This window comes from Theobroma umbraticum, unplaced genomic scaffold, assembly GCF_002168275.2.
Source record: "Theobroma umbraticum cultivar Fairchild unplaced genomic scaffold, ASM216827v3 scaffold_302.0, whole genome shotgun sequence".
NCBI classification, from domain to species: domain Eukaryota; kingdom Viridiplantae; phylum Streptophyta; class Magnoliopsida; order Malvales; family Malvaceae; genus Theobroma; species Theobroma umbraticum.
Window position 1 is genome coordinate 760921 of NW_018397287.1, and position 19306 is coordinate 780226.

The 19306-nt window shown below is 31.4% G+C and overlaps 2 protein-coding genes across 5 annotated transcripts; one reads left to right on the top strand and one right to left on the bottom strand.

Annotated features, from left to right (window-relative positions):
• Nucleotides 1–3867: 3867 nt before the first annotated feature.
• LOC110428537 (MLO-like protein 1) lies at nt 3868–8147 on the top strand. The gene is made up of 14 exons (XM_021444382.2): nt 3868–4251; nt 4386–4443; nt 4534–4760; nt 4975–5091; nt 5214–5274; nt 5480–5574; nt 6028–6102; nt 6229–6317; nt 6591–6640; nt 7019–7059; nt 7242–7451; nt 7554–7621; nt 7696–7756; nt 7853–8147. The coding sequence occupies exons 1-14, from the start codon at nt 4135–4137 to the stop codon at nt 8051–8053; spliced, it is 1470 nt and encodes a 489-aa protein (XP_021300057.1). The 5' UTR covers nt 3868–4134; the 3' UTR covers nt 8054–8147.
• A 137-nt stretch (nt 8148–8284) lies between these two features.
• Nucleotides 8285–15234, bottom strand: LOC110428539 (Tetratricopeptide repeat (TPR)-like superfamily protein). 4 transcript variants are annotated; one of them, XM_021444384.2, is made up of 6 exons: nt 14922–15234; nt 13990–14064; nt 10895–10958; nt 10117–10409; nt 9726–9872; nt 8285–8772 (listed from the first exon to the last, which is right to left on the bottom strand). In XM_021444384.2, exons 1-6 carry the CDS (start codon nt 15054–15056, stop codon nt 8491–8493), a joined length of 996 nt encoding a protein of 331 aa, XP_021300059.1. In that variant the 5' UTR covers nt 15057–15234; the 3' UTR covers nt 8285–8490. The 4 variants fall into 4 exon arrangements, with proteins under 4 accessions (XP_021300059.1, XP_021300058.1, XP_021300061.1 ...); XM_021444383.2 differs by having other exon boundaries at nt 13990–14076; nt 14922–15231; XM_021444386.2 differs by having other exon boundaries at nt 10895–10962; nt 14922–15063.
• Between the last annotated feature and the right edge of the window lie 4072 nt (nt 15235–19306).

The following is a 19306-nucleotide window of genomic DNA, read 5'->3' on the forward strand; positions in this document are numbered from 1 at the left end:
ATTTAAAAGGCAACTCATCTATAATGATTGTCTCAACTAAATTCCTCCTAATTGCATCCTGAAGAAACTTCCAATGACCCAAAGACCCATATCCTCCTAACTAAAAAACTAATTCCATTTGATTACTAACTTCATTAACACGGAGTATTTTTAATTTTGGACAAACCTTAACGTGATTATTTAAAGAAGATGTTCAATTTTTTTTTGTATCAACACATAAAACCTTATCACAATAACTACATCTACCCTTATGATTACCTTTGTCATCAACAAATTTTATGAAGTGATCCCACATAAACGACGACGTCTTTGATGGTTCCTTTTGCTTCTACAGTTTAAAGCTTATCGCTTCACTTCTTGCATTGCCTTCAATAGCATTTGCATCAACTTGAGGTGTAGATGTTGAGTCATTGGTTGCCAAATTTATATTCTCGTCAATTTCATTTGACATCTAAAAGAAATAATCATCATATAAGTAAATTTGGTATGCCAAAAAAGTGAAGAAGAATAATAGTATCATGCATAAACAAAAAAAAAAAAAAAGCCAAAAACATATTGAAAAAATGTATATTTCATTATTAATATTAATATTGTAAGTACTAATCATGAAGATTAAAAATGTCTTTCTAAGTTCTAACCCAAACCATGTCATTTTCTAATTTGTCATACTTTAATAGAGCGTAATCTGAATGATTTAAATCTTTAGACATTTTCTAAATTAATTTTGATTTATGAATGTAGAAAACAGAAAAATTAATATATTGGTTGATATCCCTTTTTTTGTTTTTGGATTAATATCTTCAATTTGTTCTTTGATTGATGTACCCTTTATATGACTCATGTCTTCTTTCTATTATAAGAGGTTGAACATGTGATTTTTGGGTCATATTAATTAGCAAAAAAATTGAATCTTATACACATGTTAATTTTTGGATGCATGGAACTTAACTTAATGAGGGTCTAACGTGAATTTATTTGTCAAAACTACTAAATTACATTTAATAAAATCAATAACTTTAAACAACACATCATATTTCATTTAACAATATAATTAACGAATATACCTACTTGACGAAAAATTCTCAAAATACTTAAAGATTTTTTATATATATCAAAAACTACTCCAAAATACTTAAAATGTTTAAAACGCTCAAAAATTTTTCTTTGTATATCAAAAACCACTACAAAATACTAAAAATGTTCAAAAATTATTTTTTTTTATAAGAAATACTCTAGAGATGAATGGTCTAATAAGAAAAGTTAAAAGAATATGAGTCAGTTTGAAGTGCGGATTATTTGGGTTAGTTTCATTAAGAGTAATTTTATCTAAAATTAATTTCTCTTGACTAAAAATAATTAAAATTATAAAAAAAATTATTTTCAAAAATACTTTATTTATAAGAGATATTTTTTAAAAAAACCCAATAATTTATGTACAAGTATATTTAAAAATTAAAATTCTATATTTTTGTGTCTTTTTATTTACTTTTCCGTGTCTAAAGAGCAAAGAATTTGACTCCTATCCTTGGGCTTTGCCTACCATGCTGGATTGGATGGGCTAAATATGTTCCCAATATGTGAGTGAGCGAACTTCTAATATATTACAATGGTGCCCCGATTTGCGTTGGGTCACTTTTATTTTCAAAAAATAATTTTTAATTGAATAATATTAAAATAGTCTTTAACCAAAATAATTGTAGTAAAATATCTATTTTAAATTGTTTTTTTTAAAAATAAATCGATTAGATTAAAAGAGAAATGGATCATCAATTTGAATAATATGCTTATAATTATGAAAAATGCAATAATTTATAATATTTCTCATCATTGTCTTCATAAAAATTATGAAAAGAAGTATTTAAATTTTAATTATAAATTCCCACTGTATAAAGTACCAACTATGTTTTTTTTTAAAACTTTTAAAACATGAATTCATTAGTGAAAATATTGTTTTTGAAAGAAAGGAGATTCAAATTCATACTTTTTAAGAAGAGAGATTATACATTAATCAATAAATTAATGTTTGAGTTTTTTTTTTTAAAAATATTTTTAGTTTATGATTTTATTTTTTTATTATTTTGATTTTTATTCATTATTTTTTTAACTTTTTAATTACCTCTTTATTTTTGGAATTTTAAGCTTGAATTAAATCAATTGGATTACGAGATAACATAAATCGGACCTGATCTAATGGACTTGAAGCACCAATGTCCCACACCTTTCGTTTCTCCCTTTTTTTTTTCCCATTTTTTTGTCTTTCTAAAAACAAGTCCTAGTCAATATGCATACATTTCATGTGATTATCAACATGTAATATATAATAAAATTGACTATCAACATGTATTTTTTTTTCTCCATAGGTTAATCAATTAGATTAAGAAAAATTAAATTTTGCTTTTTTTTTGAAGTATCAACATGTCATAGTCACATGCATACATTAAATGTGAACATATACCATTGATAAATTTTTTAGTTATAATTTTGAAAATTTCAATATATAAGTGATTTAATCATAATAAAATTAAAAGCAAACATAAACTGAAATTAGAATACTGTATTATGAAAAAAAATTCACTTTTGGTACTATTAGTATCTAACTCATTAATTACTAATTGATTAATTTAAAAAGTTCTTTATTATAAATGAATATGTAGGCAGTTTTATTTACGGTTATTTATGAGGTGACAAAAATTAATTTACACGTGTCCAGTTTTATCACATGGCAATGAGCTTGTATTAGTATTTTTCTCTTTCTGGCTACGTCCCTAGAAATTATTATTTATAATCTTTTCATTGTTTCATATATAAATTTGACAAATTAAGATATAACATGCAATTAAAATTGTTATTAGAACACCAATAAATTCACACTTTTCAAGAATTTTTTATCAAGTTGTTAAAATTATTTGAAATATCAAATCAATGAGTAAAAATCAAACTTTCATGAAAAAACATTTTTCTCGTATCATATAATTTTCAAAATAATATCACACACTCATATTTTTATTTGAATTATTTGTTTCTTGATAATGATTATCAAAATTTAAGTAATAGACAAGTCAATTAATTATAAAATAAGATAATTTAATTTGGGTTGATAAATTATTGTGAGACAAAACTGCTGGGTTATTTAAGGGATGACAAAACTGTTGATAAATTATTATAAAATAGGAGTGACTTGGAGTGGTTGTCTTTATCTTGGACTTGTTAATTAGTGGTATTTAGCGGTGATGTGGCGTCATCTTCGGCGTGATTGAATCGGGTCCCATCAGTAGTGAAGGGGAAGCTAATCCTGGACTTCCCAAACTAATTTATTATGTCAAGGAGACACAGAAGAGCAATTATGCCATGAGTTGTCTTGCTTTCCTATGGATATTCATTAAGAAGTAGAACAAGCTAGGAAAAACAGCAAAGTTAAGACACAGCTTTAGTCTTTGTTACACTGTGAAGAGTGAAAAGGGAATATATATATATATAATTAATAGATTAATATAAACTTATTAATTTATGTTTTATTATTCCATTATGAATTTTTATGTTAATTCATAAATTGAATAGCGGTAGCCTTAACTCCTGATATCAAACTCAACAATTGATTTTAATAAAAGTATAATAATCAAAATATTTTCTTAAAGTAATAATTCACATAGAATATTTTACAATGCTCAATTGAAATTACTAAAATTTTATTCGGTTGATATTTGTTATTGCATTTTGTTTTTAGTCATTTTTTAATAAAAAAAAATAATACACAATAAAAAAATCAATTAAATAGAATCTAAATTTAAGGACTATGATACGTTTTATTTATACAAACAAAATTATGGATACAATAGGATTTGACTACAATTTTTTAGTTTTAGTCCTTAGTTAATTTTTGGGTCCGATTATTATTACTATAAAATCTATTAGAATGCGCGTCCGAACGTGAGTTGCACTAGTATTATCAAACCGGTGTAAGCAAATTATATATGGCAACAGCTAACCATAATCACAGCGATACAGCTATTATCACTCGTTATTTTCTCCTTTTCTTCATTGCTGTCTGCTTGCTCCCTATACATACAAAAAGAAGAAGAGAGAATTGAAGGCAAATAAGAGCAACACAGAGAAGAAAAGCGGAGTGGTGGCAATATGGCAGAAGGAGGGACAACCTTAGAATACACACCAACATGGGTGGTGGCTGTTGTCTGCTCTGTAATTGTCTTCATTTCTCTTGCTGTTGAAAGAATCCTCCACTTCATTGGCAAGGCAAGTTTCAATTCTTTGATATTTATGATATATCTACCCTTTCATTACATGTATTTATGAGTTTCAATCAATTGTTTCTGCATTGTGTTTTCTCCTTTGATTAAGCGTTTCAAATGACCTCTTTGCTTTTTCAGTATCTGAAGAAAAAGAATCAGAAACCTCTCTTTGAGGCCTTGCAGAAGATCAAAGCAGGTATAGACTCTATACTCATGTCAGATTTTCTCGTGTGTTAATCTCCAAAGACATGGATATGGATAAATATTTTTTACGGGGTGGATGCAGAGTTGATGTTGCTGGGATTCATATCACTGCTACTGACAGTGTTTCAAGGCAGGATTGCCAAAATCTGTATACCAAAAGATATGGCTAATCAATGGTTGCCTTGTCAGGAAAAAAAAGATCAGACTGTAACACACATTCAGACCCTTTTCTCCTCCTTTCTTCCTCATGGCACTGGCCGTCATCTTCTTGCTGAGGCCTCTGGTACTGCTTCCTACTGTACTGCTAAGGTAATTTTTAATGTTTCTCACTCAATGATCAGTTTTCATTATTGATACAAAGAATTAAAAAACTTGAGAGCATGTCTTATAGACTATATTCACTGGCCTAGGCAAATCAGGACAATCCGGTGACCATCTTTCACAACATTTATTCTATATTCTCATATTAGGATTGGAAGACTGACAGTTTTCTTCAATTATGATATGTTTGATTTCAATCTAGGGAAAAGTCCCATTGTTATCCACTACGGCATTGCATCATCTTCATATCTTCATCTTCGTGCTAGCTGTTGTACATGTGACTTTCTGTGCTCTAACCATTCTTTTTGGAAGCACAAAGGTAAGTTTCACATTCTGTCACTCTGACTTATCTGGTTCTACTGCCATGTAGAATTTTACTTCTTTCAATTTCATTGTCATGCTTTTCTGTCTGATGTTTAGTACATGTCTTTTACAATCCAGATCCATCAATGGAAAAGTTGGGAGGATTATGCTAAGAATATGGAATATGATCCAGAGGGAGGTTCGGGTAGCTAACACCTAATTTTTACATATTTAAATGAATAATTTGGATATACTCTATTGTGCTAAATCATTAACCTCTAAACTATAAATTTTCAATCCTGACCAACGGTAGAGCACTGACTTGCTTCAAACCTTTGATGTTCTCTTGTGGTCAACGTCCTACCAACTATAATGCATTTTCTGATGCAAGTGTTACTTTGCAGTTGTGAGAACAAAGATCACCCAAGTCCAAGAACATGATTTTATCAGGAATCGCTTCCTGGGTTTTGGAAAGAATTCAGAATTACTGGGATGGGTGGTAAGTCGAGATGTTCTTGTTACAATCATCTAATAACTGGTTATTAAGCTCCATTAAGTTCATGTTTATTTCCAACTGGAAAAGGTGAAGTCCTAAACAGTCAAACCTGGACAACTAGACCGTTAAAACAAGATTGCAGTATATACAGAAAGCAAAAAATTTCCAATTTAGAGTTACTAATTTCTTTCGATTAATATAAAAGAAATGTTTATCTCAATTGGAAATGCTGAAGATCGTACCTTCTGAAGTTATGATACTGATTTCTGCTCTTCTGTGAGGAAATTGGATAAATTCCTCACTCAATCAGCAGCTATTAACATCATCTTAAGTCCTCATTGTGTCATTACAAGAGAACTAATTCACATTTTTCTTCTCTCTCTCTCACGATAAATATATATATATATGCATGCTAATCCCGTAACATAGTTTTTATGGCTATGATTTGCTTTCCAGTATTCTTTTTTCAAGCAATTCTATGGATCTGTGACCAAATCAGATTATATCACATTAAGACTAGGCTTCATCATGGTAAGTTAATTGAATTTAATCTATTTCATTCCATTTTATTCATTTTTCTTGGTAAAAACTTGAATGCTCCCTATAATTTACTTCATCAACTCTATTTCATTAACTTTCAGAAAAATTCTTCTCTAGACTCATTGCAGGGGAAACCCAAAGTTCAATTTTCACAACTACATGATGCGTGCTCTTGAAGCCGATTTTAAGAAAGTTGTTGGGATAAGGTCAGTTATGAAAGATGCTAACCAGAATTTCATAGTTCCTTAATCAAAATTTGTTAAGACAGTTGTTCCTCCCACAATGAATTATGCAGTTGGGCTATATGCGAAGTTGTAGGTTCATGCATTTATGTCATTGCTACCTTTGGTGAAAAATAATGCTTTGGCATGTTTCTGTTGGTCAAGAAACATTTCTTTACATAGTAAATTTTCTTAATGCTGTCAGTTTCTAGCTTAATTCCTTTCATGGATCATAACTAATTTCTGACTTAATTGCAGTTGGTATCTTTGGGCATTTGTTGTCATTTTCCTGTTGCTGAATTTTGTTGGTGAGTAACTGAAGTTTTACTTGATGTTTACATGAGAGCAGAGTATCTGTTTGCTGCTTGTTCCTATTTCATATCTTCCATAATTTTTCTATTTCGTTAGAACATAATGGATTCTGAGGCAGAGTCATCTGCTACAATTTTTGCACTCCAACTCTTTAATTGTGCTCCTGTAGAAAATTCAGAAAAATTGTAATCCAGAAGTTAAAACTACTGTACTAAGAACTTCAAATACAGGGTTTTGAGGTCTTAGATATATGCACTTGCCACTCCGTAAGATATGAACTCTGTATGGATGGAGTAATTCCTTCCTACAGTGAACCAGCTAGATGAAGATTCTTAACTTCGACTCACAAATAAAAAATTGATTCCTTCACGCAGGTTGGCATACATATTTTTGGATAGCTTTCATTCCCTTCATTGTAAGTGATCCTAATAAACACTACAATTATGCTGTCTTATTCTTTCTTTAAGTAATTTTGTTCTCCCTTCCTTTTCCCTCTTTGTGTATATGTTTAAGCAGTTGAACTACTTACATGTTTATATCAGATAGGCAGCCTACAGAAAACCTGGTAGCATTTGACAGTTGTTTTCCTCTTGGCAGCTTTTACTTGCTGTTGGCACCAAGTTGGAGCATATAATCACGCAATTGGCCCAAGAGGTAGCCGAGAGACATGTAGCGGTCGAAGGGGAATTGGTAGTTCAGCCGTCAGATAACCATTTCTGGTTCAACAGGCCACGCCTCATTCTCCGCCTGATTCACATCATCCTATTCCAGAATTCTTTTGAATTGGCATTTTTCTTCTGGATATGGGTAAAACACCATTGTCACACCATTTGGGCGCCTGAATTCAATCCTGCCCTTGAATAAATAACGACTTCCGACTGATCATTTTGATTCTTCCATTTATAACAGTTGCAGTACGGTTTCCAGTCATGCATGATGGGGCAAGTTCGTTTTATTATCCCCAGGCTGGTTATAGGGTATGAAGAGGACGAAAAATCTTTCTTTCCTGTCTTTCCATATTCAAATACTCACGTAATCTTCATCTGGTCAGGGTGTTTGTTCAGTTCGTCTGCAGTTATAGTACCCTGCCGCTATATGCATTTGTCACACAGGTAAAGCGAACTACAAACAAAGTTGAATTCTTTTCTGGTTTTTGTTACATTTTCTGAACTAATCAAAACTTTTGCTTTCTTTTTGTTGTTTCGAAGATGGGAAGTTCGTATAAGAAGGCCATTTTCGAGGAACATATTCGCGAAGGGCTTGTTGGTTGGGCTCGGAAGGCGAAAAAGAATAATAAGGGCAACGCTGTCAAGAGGTCTGCCAATAGATCAGGCCAAGTTGGTCCGAAAGAGGAGTCTCCTCTCGTACTTGAGATGGTAGAGGCATATGGAAAGGAATCTGCAGTATGAGAGGATAGAGACAGAGATATTGAATCAAAAATCTGTAATATAGAGAGCGACATTAGCATCTATTGCAAGTGGCCTAGCCTTATAGTTTTTGTGTTGGGCTATATGTCAGGCTGTACTGTTCTGCAAGCGCTACTTTACAAACCAGCTGCTTCGCAGTTAATCTTGAGCTTTTCTGTCATCTGCTGAGGTGCAGCCCCTTGGATCATCTGCTAAGATGCAAGCCATTGAGGATAGAATCAAATGAAGAAAAGTTGTATTGTCTTCAAATTATCAGCATCATACTCAATAGTTCAATAATGCCCAACAGATTGCATTCCTTAATGCAGCGATTGTTTATATTCATCTAATTTCCTCTTTCCCAAAAGAGAACAACCCTTTTAGTCACGTGTCAAAAATTCAGAATTAAAATAGGTGGGAGCATGAGCAAATTGACAAAATCATCTGTCTTTTGATTTCACAGGAACTCCTTTGTACATTTGTACACGATCCTTTAACGCATCTCGCCTAGGGCGCGCTACCTTGTTATTGGGATCAAAAAGTAGCACTTCTTCAAATGCTTTGAGTGCAGACTTATAGTCTTTTTTCTTCTCATATGCATCACCAAGGTTGTTCCAGGCTGTGACATAGCCTGGTTGAAGCTTCACAGCAGTTTCAAATTGACTGATTCCTTTCTCGAGCTTCCCATCCCGGACATAGCTGACCCCAAGGGCATTGTAAACCTGTGCGTTGATGAGCAAAATATAATATGATAATTTAATGTTTATAAAGTCCCTAATCAAAAGATGACAAAAAAAAAAGAAAAAGAAAAAGTACTTTGTAATCTTATTTATGTATTCTCAGACAAGTAAAGGAATAGTTCATATGATGAAATTTTAGAAGTAGACAGGTAAACATCCTGTTAAATTCAGGTTTCTCCCACTTTTTTTCTGCAAATGGAGGTTATGTCATGATTCAAATCATCATAACAAAACCGGGTTTTAGTCAAGCCCACCAAATATATGATGGTTTAAACTTACAAAAGGTACGGGGCCTGGTGTTAGCAAGCAAGACATAGCAAATGCTGAGTCCATAGGATAAAAGTTTAAGTTGGCATTTGAGTTACAAGTGTGAGCTAGAGTTTTCTCCATTTATTCCTCTTAAAATAAAAAATTAGATTTAATAACATTTTTAACCGAAATTCCAGGCAGACTAAGATAAAACAGATAATGCTGCTATTATACAACAGTTAGAGTTCAGATTGTGATTGACACTGATAAGCACAAAGGGGAAATCCTGTATATGATCAGGGTGGCTAAGAAGGATGTGATATTTCTGGTTCTACAAGATAAGTTAAAACCACAAACCAGGCAAAGTGCACAGCTTATTGAATGATTTATCACTCAAAAAAGAAGGATACAGCGGTGATAGATGATGATTTCATGTTAACGGCTGAAAAAGTTTTCAACGCTAAATTATCCAAATGAATCATCACCCATCATACAATTTATGACTGCACCCTTAGCAAACTCAAATATGATGGTTAAAAGGCATAATGTTCATATTACAAATGGTTGACATTATTGACTTTAATTGCATGCAAGACATGCATACCACATTCTACTAAGTACAATCCACACAATGAAATCAATTGCTTCTGCTTGTAAGATGCAGGAAGATCCAAAAAATATCATACCTGGGCAAGATCTTGATCATCGCCATCCCATTTCTCAATTGCCTGAAGCAAATATTTAGTAGCAGCAGGGTAAAATTTCCTTCTCAACATAACGGCACCTAGCTCAAAAAGCTCAGTAGCACTTGCCTCTCCACTTCTTACTTGCTCCTGAAATCAAAATAATAACATTGAAGGATATAATATAAGCACAAAGGAGCAGTCATCATCCACTATAAAAGCTAAGAAAAAAGAGTCAAAAGTCTTTTCTGTTTTCCTTTTGGTTTTGTTACAATAACTTGGAAAAAGTCTTCTTTTTAAAGTTTGGAAATGTCAAACTAATACAAACATAACTGCCAGAGCAATTTAGACTCATTCAAATGTCATTCTTTTGCACAGAATAACAAGCTCTTACCTGTAACTCTTTAGCAGAAAGGTCAAGTTCTCTACGTACAAGGACTTGACGGATCACAAAGAAGGTTCCAACCCCAAGCAAACCTAGTAGTAAAAGCAGATAAGATAGTTGGATTCCTAACTCAAATAACGCTCCAATCTCATAAACTGCATCTCCACTGGTAATTTCACTTGCATTTGCTAGTTGTGCAGAAATCAACCACAAGGCTTGACCAAAGAGGAAAGCAGACACCACAACTAATGGCTTCTTCAGATTTGAGTCATCACCCATAGCCAGAATGTTTTTCAAGGATTCTGCAACAAAATGATGATACCAATTATTTAGATTCAAGTAATTGTAGTGACTAACTGAAAGAAGCAACTAAAGAGAGCATGACTACAAGCCTACAACTGCATGACTTAACACAACACTAGTGGTTTTTACTTATCCATAGAAGTAAACCTCCATCTAGAAATTTGAACATGTATGTGTGTGCGCATGCACGCGCATGCACCATCAGTGCATCTTGTATTATTAAGTCATTTAACTCACAGTGCAACCAAACTCCAGAAGAATGACATAATAAGCTTTCTGACCTTTTGGCATACATACTATAGAGTTTAGAAGGTATTAATTAATACAATATTAAGAGAAATTTAGATGATATAGAAAAATAACCAATTACAAGGTATTAATTAATACAATATTAAGAGAAATTTAGATGTTATAGAAAAATAACCAAACAGAATGGACATCAAAAACAATGTTTAAAGAGGAAAAAAGGTATCAAAACTACAACTTTTCACATGTGAGCTGCATCTTCCTCTGCATGCCATATAAGTTGCCAGTCCCTTTTGAAACATCTGCCTTTATCCACAATCAATTCAAATATGGAAAAAAGAAAAACTGTAAGAAAGCATGTTAAGTTAGAAAAGAATAGTATATCTACCTCCATTCACCAAAACAAAACTTGATTAAAAGTTTAAACATGTACTTTTAATATCAAACAAAAAGAGTAATTGAATATACTCAACAGTGAGATCATATAATAAGGCCAATATCAACAGAAATCCAGCATGAGACATATAAAAGCATTCCTAGGAAATGTCACAATAGGTATAGAAAAACACTGAAAATTAGGAATTTGCCAAACCATATAGAAGCTACATACCAATTTATGTCTTTACTCCAAAGCAAAAATTCATTCAAACTTATTTAAAAATGACAACTACATGCAACCATTTAGCGTTGTCTATATCAGGTGATAAATATGAGTATTAATAGCACAAACTCTAACATCATCAGATGAAGGCTGAAACTTTCACAACACACTTCTTTCTCAACTCAAAAACACCACGATAGCATAGATGATTTGGGAGTCAAAGTCTCTTTTCCTTTCACCTTATGCAAAAACAAAACAAAAGAAAAACGTAAGACACTTTCTTTCTCTAGAATTCTCTTGAACACGGTTACCATTCCCACTTCTCCATCACTATTGCATGTTGGCTGAAGCTATTTTCCATTAAAATGGATGGCTTCTTTGCTTGAAACAACATGAATTTTGAATCCCTTGTGTTAGAGCAATATTTTCTCTTCATTAGATCTAATATATCTTTACATTTATTGCAATATTTTTTTGTACATATTTAGTCAAACACTCTTGTATATATACTTTGTTTTCTAGTCAATACAAACAGAACGATTTAGCCCCTATTATATTTTCTTAACATGTTATCAGCCTAATAACCCTAGGGCCCGTTTTCCTTTTCTTCCTTTTTCCACCATTATAACCATCTGTTTCCCACCCTCATGGCAGGCTCCAAAGATTCCTCACCAATTAGTTTTTTCCACAGACCCCATCTTTACCACTCTTGTTGCGACCGAATCAAATTATGATTATTTCTCTCCATATTTTCTTTATCATTTCGATAGTCCTGGCTCTATTCTCATTTCCCAATCTTTGGTTGGAGAGAATTATCCAACCTGAAGCCATGCTCTTTGCACGGCTCTTGAAGCTGAAAACAAACTTGGATTTGAAGATGCAGTATCTGTGAACCTGATATTCTAAAGATTCACTCCAATGGAAGTGCTGTAATAGTACGGTCACCACTTGGTTACTTAACATGGTTTCCAAAGATATAGCTGCAAGTGTTATTTACATGTCTTCTGCAAATGAGATTTGGCTTGATCTTCATGATTGTTTTTCTCAAAGATCTTACCTCCAATCTTTGAGATTTGTTGTAATATTTCTCTTTATAATCAGAAAAATAATTCTGTTGTGGCCTATTACACTGTTCTTAAGGGTTTATGGAATGAGCTGGTCTCCTATTGCTCTCTTCCAACTTCTACTTGTGGCGCCCATAAGAAATTTATCAAATTACACGAGGCTGATCATTTGATGCAACTTTTGATGGGTTTGAATGACTCCTACACCTAAAGCATATTTTCTCTTTATTAGATTTTAGTGTATCTTTATGCTTATTACAATATATTTTCTGTACATATTTAGTGGAACGCTCTTATATGTCCTTTGTTTTTTTGTCAATACAAAACAGAACAATTTAACTCCAATTATATTTTCTTAACACTTTGCCCAAACTTTGATGTCAAGGCAGAGGAGATAAAGTTAGCTTGTGTTTTTCAAACTTCAAGTCCAAAATTAGATATTAAAAACAAATCTTATATTTTTTGAGTCTAACCTTGATTGACCTCTAAAGTATAGGGACCTAAAGCTAAGTCAATGAAGCTCAAGTAGAAACTTTTAAAGATGTTTAAAAAAATATGAATATCCATTTTGCAATTCACAAATGGATAATTGTATGTAAACTCATCATTACCAGCTACCAGCCTTACTCATCCCAGCACAGCTGTCCATCGGTTGTGAGCCCAATTGGTATATGGCTCTGAGTGATCAGAACATGTTCTTTGACATAGCTAACAGGTTTTACAATTAAGCTATCTAAGATTGAGGAAAAGAAAAAGAATAAGGTTAATTACCATCCAAAGGAACTAAGGTGCTTTACGGAGCAAGTTTTAATTTTCCAGAATTTTGGGTTTGCCATTGTCCAAAAGATAATATATGTGTGTGTGTTTGTGTTTTTTTGGGCATGTGCATCTGTACTTATACATAACATATATATTGCTAATTGGGCAATTTTCTAAGTAACTTAAGATCTAAAGGTGCCAACTCAGTTGGCACGTTAATTAATTAACTGATGTTTAATTGAAATTATAGAATCACTAGATAATAATTGGAAGTGTGTATCTCTTAAATAACTTTCGAACAAAGACAATTATGACCTATACATGGGGAAGGGAGTATAGTTTACCTTCTTTTATATTATTTTACTGTTATACTTCTCAGTTTCATCAAAATAAAAGTCTAAATATGTATCATATAGTAACATAAATTAAAGAACACACTTACACCTCCTGATTGGTCTGGAGAATTCAAGGAGCACACATTATTTTAATAGCTTTTCATTTCATATCAACCAAATAGTTTAAACATATACCTGTTAAGCCAGGGTTAAAAAGTGAAAGAATTCTAGCTCTATAAATATTAGCTCTGTAAAAACTTGTCTTAGGTCGTTATCGTTTAATCTAGAAGTAAAAATCATTAAACTCAAGGTGTCAAGGAAAGAAGATTACGGAATTATAATGATAAAACACTCGTAGCAGTTGCATAAATGCGGTACAGAAAAAGAGGAAGGGGACAACCAAGTAGATAACAGAGTTAAACATGTAGAACGAATAAACTAAAAACAAGCAGTATAATAAATTGGAATACTTTTCTGCAACTAATGCCCCAAATTTTCTTCATAAGACAAGGGTTTTTTGTTTTTTCTCTTAAAACTAGCACCACTGAAGCACAGAGTGTACCAGAACACATACCTGTAGGTTGAGAAATCTAGTGTCATTCACTCCATTGCCTGTCCCTGAGTTCTTCAAAGCTGGTTCACAATAGCACTGAACAATGGCCTGGACCAATAAGAGCAACACTATCCAATGTTCTTTATAAAGCTAAAAAAGAGAAAAAAATAAATCTTGTTTTTTGACCCACCAAATATTTATAAAAAAATATGAAATTATTCCTTTTACCATCTTTTATTTACCATTAGTCTTCTAGTTGTGTAAAAAATGTGAAATTATTTTAGAAAAAAATCACTATTAGACTTTAAGTTTTTCCATTTAGTCACACATTATGAATTCTAGAATAGCATATTTTATTAAAATTGAAAATTTTCTGGATTAAACCTTTGACACGAGGGTTTGGTGTTAACCAAACATTCAAAATTTGCAGGCAATGAATGTCCAATTTGAGGAGAGCAGAAAATAGTGATTGTTATAGATAGGTATAGTCAAATCCTTGTTTCAATACTAGCAATTGCATGATCCCAGAACAAGCCAATTTTAGTTGAAAAAAACTTACAAAAGGGAGACGAATTTATTGTCTTCCATTGTTGAAAACCCAGACAAAAAATCACTTGCCTTCTTTCTCCATTTAGTCTAACCATCATTTCAACATCTAATAAAGATTATCTTTGCATACATAAATTCATGGCTTGCCCAACATATTATTCTGTCTAATGTTTAGAAAAGCCTCTCTTGACGCCAGTTGTAGAACCTAAAAGATAAGCAGGCCAAAGTCCTCTCGTTGCAATATTAAATCCCATCAGTTTCTACTTCCTACTCTCTACTTTCGTAAGTGTTGCATGCCAAGAATTTTCGAAGAAGCTGACTAGATCCTCAGATAGAAACTTTACTATGGAGAATTATACTAATAATATACAGTATAAGAAAGAGTAAAGGGTAGCTTCTTTTACCTGAAAAGAGAGCTTCTTGCGGCTGAACCTGAGAGACCCAGATGAAAGGAAAGAGTAAGAATGAGGAAGGGTAGCTGAGAAGCAGACAGGGTGGTGGTGTAAAGGTGGGGATGAGATTGTAGTTTGCAGAAGCATATTCTTTGGTTCTTTTGGTCTTCAAAGTTCAAACATGAAAACCCTCTGTCTGCAGTGATGTTTTGTGGGTCTTTTTTCTTTATTTGGTTCAACTGTGCAGACGATATAGTTCCTCGCTTACTCTAACTCAGAAGCACAGTTCGGTGGTGGTTGAAGATAAAGTTCAACTGTCTCGGCCAAGCCATGAGATAAATATAATCAGCAGATAAGGCCGCGTTTGTTGCTCCTAGGAGCTCAGAACCAGCCCCATTTTTTTTTAATACATACTTTTTTTTAATTCTTTTTTTTTTACTACAAAGGATAGAGGATTTTTTTTTTAAAAAAAATAATTTATAAATGATTGAAAAATAAATTGCACCAATGTCGATTCAAATTTACTGTGGAAACTATCAGACTATGGATTCATTATGACACTTCAAAAACCCTTAAAATGGAAGATTGATTTATTTAATAAAATTGATGGTCTTATTCTATTTAAAAATCTTCCGCTTTATCTTCTAATTGTTCAATGACTTCAAATGATGTGTTCAGAAGAAAAAAAAAACTACTACTAGTCTTTACACTTATTTTTAAAATTTCTTATAACACAAATTAATTGGTAAGATTATTGTGTCGTGTAAATACTTAATAAACTTATAAAAATTAAATTAAAAGGTGATAAAAATGCTCTTATAGTATGTTGGACAACATTATCACATTAAACAGCATAAATTTTTTAAAGTAACTATTATTACATTCTAATATGTAAAAAGGTAAAATACCCCACCTTCTTAAATTTTAATCAAAATTTTAAGCAGATCCATTAGTTTTCAAAATGAATATTTTACTTCAAAAAAAAATTATATAATTTTAAAGATTACTATAATATAACTTTTATTAATTTAAAAAAAAAGAGAGCACTGCCTATTTTTTTTTAAAATTATATAATAATAATTTTTTAAATTAATAAAAAAAAGTATTTTAATCTTTTTATAATTTTTGTTAATGGTGTTTATACTTTCAGACAGAATATCTATTTCGAAAACTAATAAACCCGCTTAAAATTTTAATTAAAACTTAAAAGAGTAAGAGTATTTTTATTACAATATTTTGTACCTCTGGCTGCAACAAAAAATTGCAATCATAAGTAAAAAATATGCACACTTAGCTAATGTATGAAAAAGTTTGGCTGCACTTGTTTATAGGATTCAACTAGACTTGTAAAAATAAGCCTAGCCCATTAGATCGACCCATTTTTTATTGAATATGGGATGAGTTGGAAATGAAAATTTAGACTCATATTAGAATCGAGCCTAAATGAGCCAGCCCATCAGATCAGTAGGTTGGGATGGGCTAGGGCTAGCCAACCCTGTGAGTTAAAAAATTAATAATTTTTATTAATTTAACTATATAAAATTAATAATTTAGTTACCAATGATATTATATTTTTTATATATTTCAATGTCATTAATCTTTACTTATCAAATTAATAATTTTAATTTAGATTAAAACTTTTTATCTCTTTTTCTTTTATGGTAATAAATATTAGATGATAAATTGATAATGATTTAGACCTTGAGACATCATTGATGTCTAAATAAGATTTAAATATTTTGTTTGAGGATGATGATTGAGTAGGATATAAATGAGTCTTAAAGTTTCTATTATTTGGATATATACTTATGTTTATAGGATGGTAGTTAGTGTTAAAGATTTAAACTCTATTTATGTAATTTATTTATTTATATTTGGTGTAATTTATTTGTTTGTAACATGTTTTTATTATTTAATTTATAGATTAAATGATAAAACAATTTTATTGATAGAAAATTTGTTAGGTAGAATTATAAAAATATTTTTTTTTACAAAAAAAAAAGTGAGCTGGCCTAACTCGACCCATGAGCTAGTAAGGGGTGGGCTTGGCTGAAGTTTTGATGGCCCATGTTAAAAATGGGCTAGCACGACCTAACTCATACTTTCTCAGCTCACAAGGGCTTGGGCTGAGTTGGGCCGGGCCAGCCCATATTGACACCTCTAGATTCAACAGCAAAATTAAAGTGTAGCTATATATTATATGGCTGTAATTTTAAATCATATGTTAGCATATAAAATATGCAGCTAAAAAGTATAAAATAAAGACACATATAACCTTCTAATATATGATAGAAACACATGCTTACAAATCATAAAATGCCTCTAAAATCAAATTGCATCAACTAATGCCTCAAAAATCAAATGCCTTAAAAATCATTTTCAAAGGTCTTTATAATGTGTTCAGTATGGGGTTTCCTTAACTAATTTTGGTAATCTCTCTCTTCCTCTCTTTTTCTTTCTAATTCTTCTCTATACATATTTGTTTATCCACTCTCCAACCTAACAAAACCATCTGACATTGCAGTTCCTAACCTTCCTTACCTATAAAGATTAAGTTGAAAATAATATTCATTTGCAGGTACTTCATAATGTAATATGAGACAAAGCAAGATAATATTCAGTTAACTGCAAATAATAGGTATTATTAACAACATTTTGAACTAGATTTATGTACAAAACGTGTCTTTATGTTTTAACATCAATAATAAGGCCTCTTATGAATCAAATACAGCTTGAACGCATGCTATCTCAATGATTCTAAAGTAACTATACCAGATATCTTATAAATTCAGTCTTTCTAAATCCAGCCCCTAGTAAGAAACCTTTTAAGAGTAAACAGCCAAGCAAGAGCTTCTCAATTCAGAAAATTTCTTAGCATCTAAATTTGGACTCTTATCACTTTTTTCTTCATTGTCCTCAAAATAACCGACATAATCATCATAACCTTCTTGCCTCATAATGTCTTGCACTAATTGCTCTACGTCATCATGCATATTTGACTCATCTCTCATATCTACATCATCATCAACACTCACAGAAGGTGATGACCTTTCCCCATGATAAATCCAATGGATATAACCTTGATCGATTCTTTTACAAATATGATGATTATAAACTTCATCTCAATCTTTCCACAAACAATTGTTACAAGTCTTACAAAGGCACAAAATCAATCCTCCCTTTGACCCATTTGCAAATGAAAAATCAAGAAATTGCCTAACTCCATATATCTATTCTTTACTCAATCTAAAGCAACATAGCCAACTTTTATCTATCATCTTTATAGAATTATCCAAATTCACTAAAAAGAAAGACTATTGAAAAGTAAGTCTATATAATAATTCTACATAACATAGGTCAAAAATATATAATAGTACTACAAAAAATAACTAGCATTAAAATAGAACCAGAAAGCACAAGACAGAGTATTCAAATTGAAAACTATTCATATTCATCCCTTAAACAATAACTGGTTTGCATATTTATAGAAACAAACATGTATACTTTTGTCTACATACATACACATAAAATAATATAATATTTCAGACTTAAAGACCAAGATGAACCTTGATCCTAAATATAAAATAAGATTAACAGTATAAGAAAAAATAAAAACAAAATATGGATAAAAGATAATCATTGACTTTTTCCATCTTAATAATTTCAAAAACTGCCTTGATGTGTTTAAAACACATACCCAGACTGCTTGCCAGAACTAATGTATCAGTGGATGATTCTATAGACTTGAAGATTAACTAGCCTTGACCTTTTCAAACTCGGTATCAAGCAACTTCTTAAAATCAATTAACTGTAGTTAAAACATAAAAGCAACAAATGACATTAATTCAATAAGTGTTAGTGTACAAAATGATATTACTAAACCAAAATATATAAATATTACGCATAGAATAAATAAACTCAATTGCAACAGTAACAAAGGTGCCATCTAACATAGAAATAATATAGGGTTTTAACAATTCCATTAATTGTTAAAAAATGTAAAACAAAAAAATATAGATATCCTGAAATCAGATTAGCATATGTTTTACTTTCTCCACTCCTAGATGTGATGTTGAAGTAGTTTAAAAAAATTTAAAATTTCTTAATAGCTAAAATGTAAATACATTTAAAGGGATTCAATTCCAATCTTCTTTGTTTTGTTTGAAACAGACAATTGAAATCATCAAAATGAATTAACTTAGATAAGGCAGAACATATCATGAAGGATATAGAAAACATAGTTTAAAGTTGTCATGAAACACCTTCAAGATTTTCCAAAAAAGCAATGCATGTTATGCTCAAACACAATATCTCCCTTTACATGCACAAAATATCATGTTCAAGCCGTATCTAACATATATACATTGGATAAGGAGTGAACGCATTGCAATAACTTA

Coding starts and splice junctions, on each gene's coding strand:
- LOC110428537 (XM_021444382.2), top strand. CDS start 4,135: ATGGCAGAAGGAGGGACAACCTTAGAATACACACCAACATGGGTGGTG. Junction 5,275..5,479: donor GGAATATGATCCAGAGGGAG/GTTCGGGTAGCT, acceptor GTTACTTTGCAG/TTGTGAGAACAAAGATCACC. Junction 6,641..7,018: donor CCTGTTGCTGAATTTTGTTG/GTGAGTAACTGA, acceptor TCCTTCACGCAG/GTTGGCATACATATTTTTGG.
- LOC110428539 (XM_021444383.2), bottom strand. CDS start 15,056: ATGCTTCTGCAAACTACAATCTCATCCCCACCTTTACACCACCACCCT. Junction 9,873..10,116: donor TTTCTGCTAAAGAGTTACAG/GTAAGAGCTTGT, acceptor TTTTGATTTCAG/GAGCAAGTAAGAAGTGGAGA. Junction 8,773..9,725: donor ATGATCAAGATCTTGCCCAG/GTATGATATTTT, acceptor ATCAACGCACAG/GTTTACAATGCCCTTGGGGT.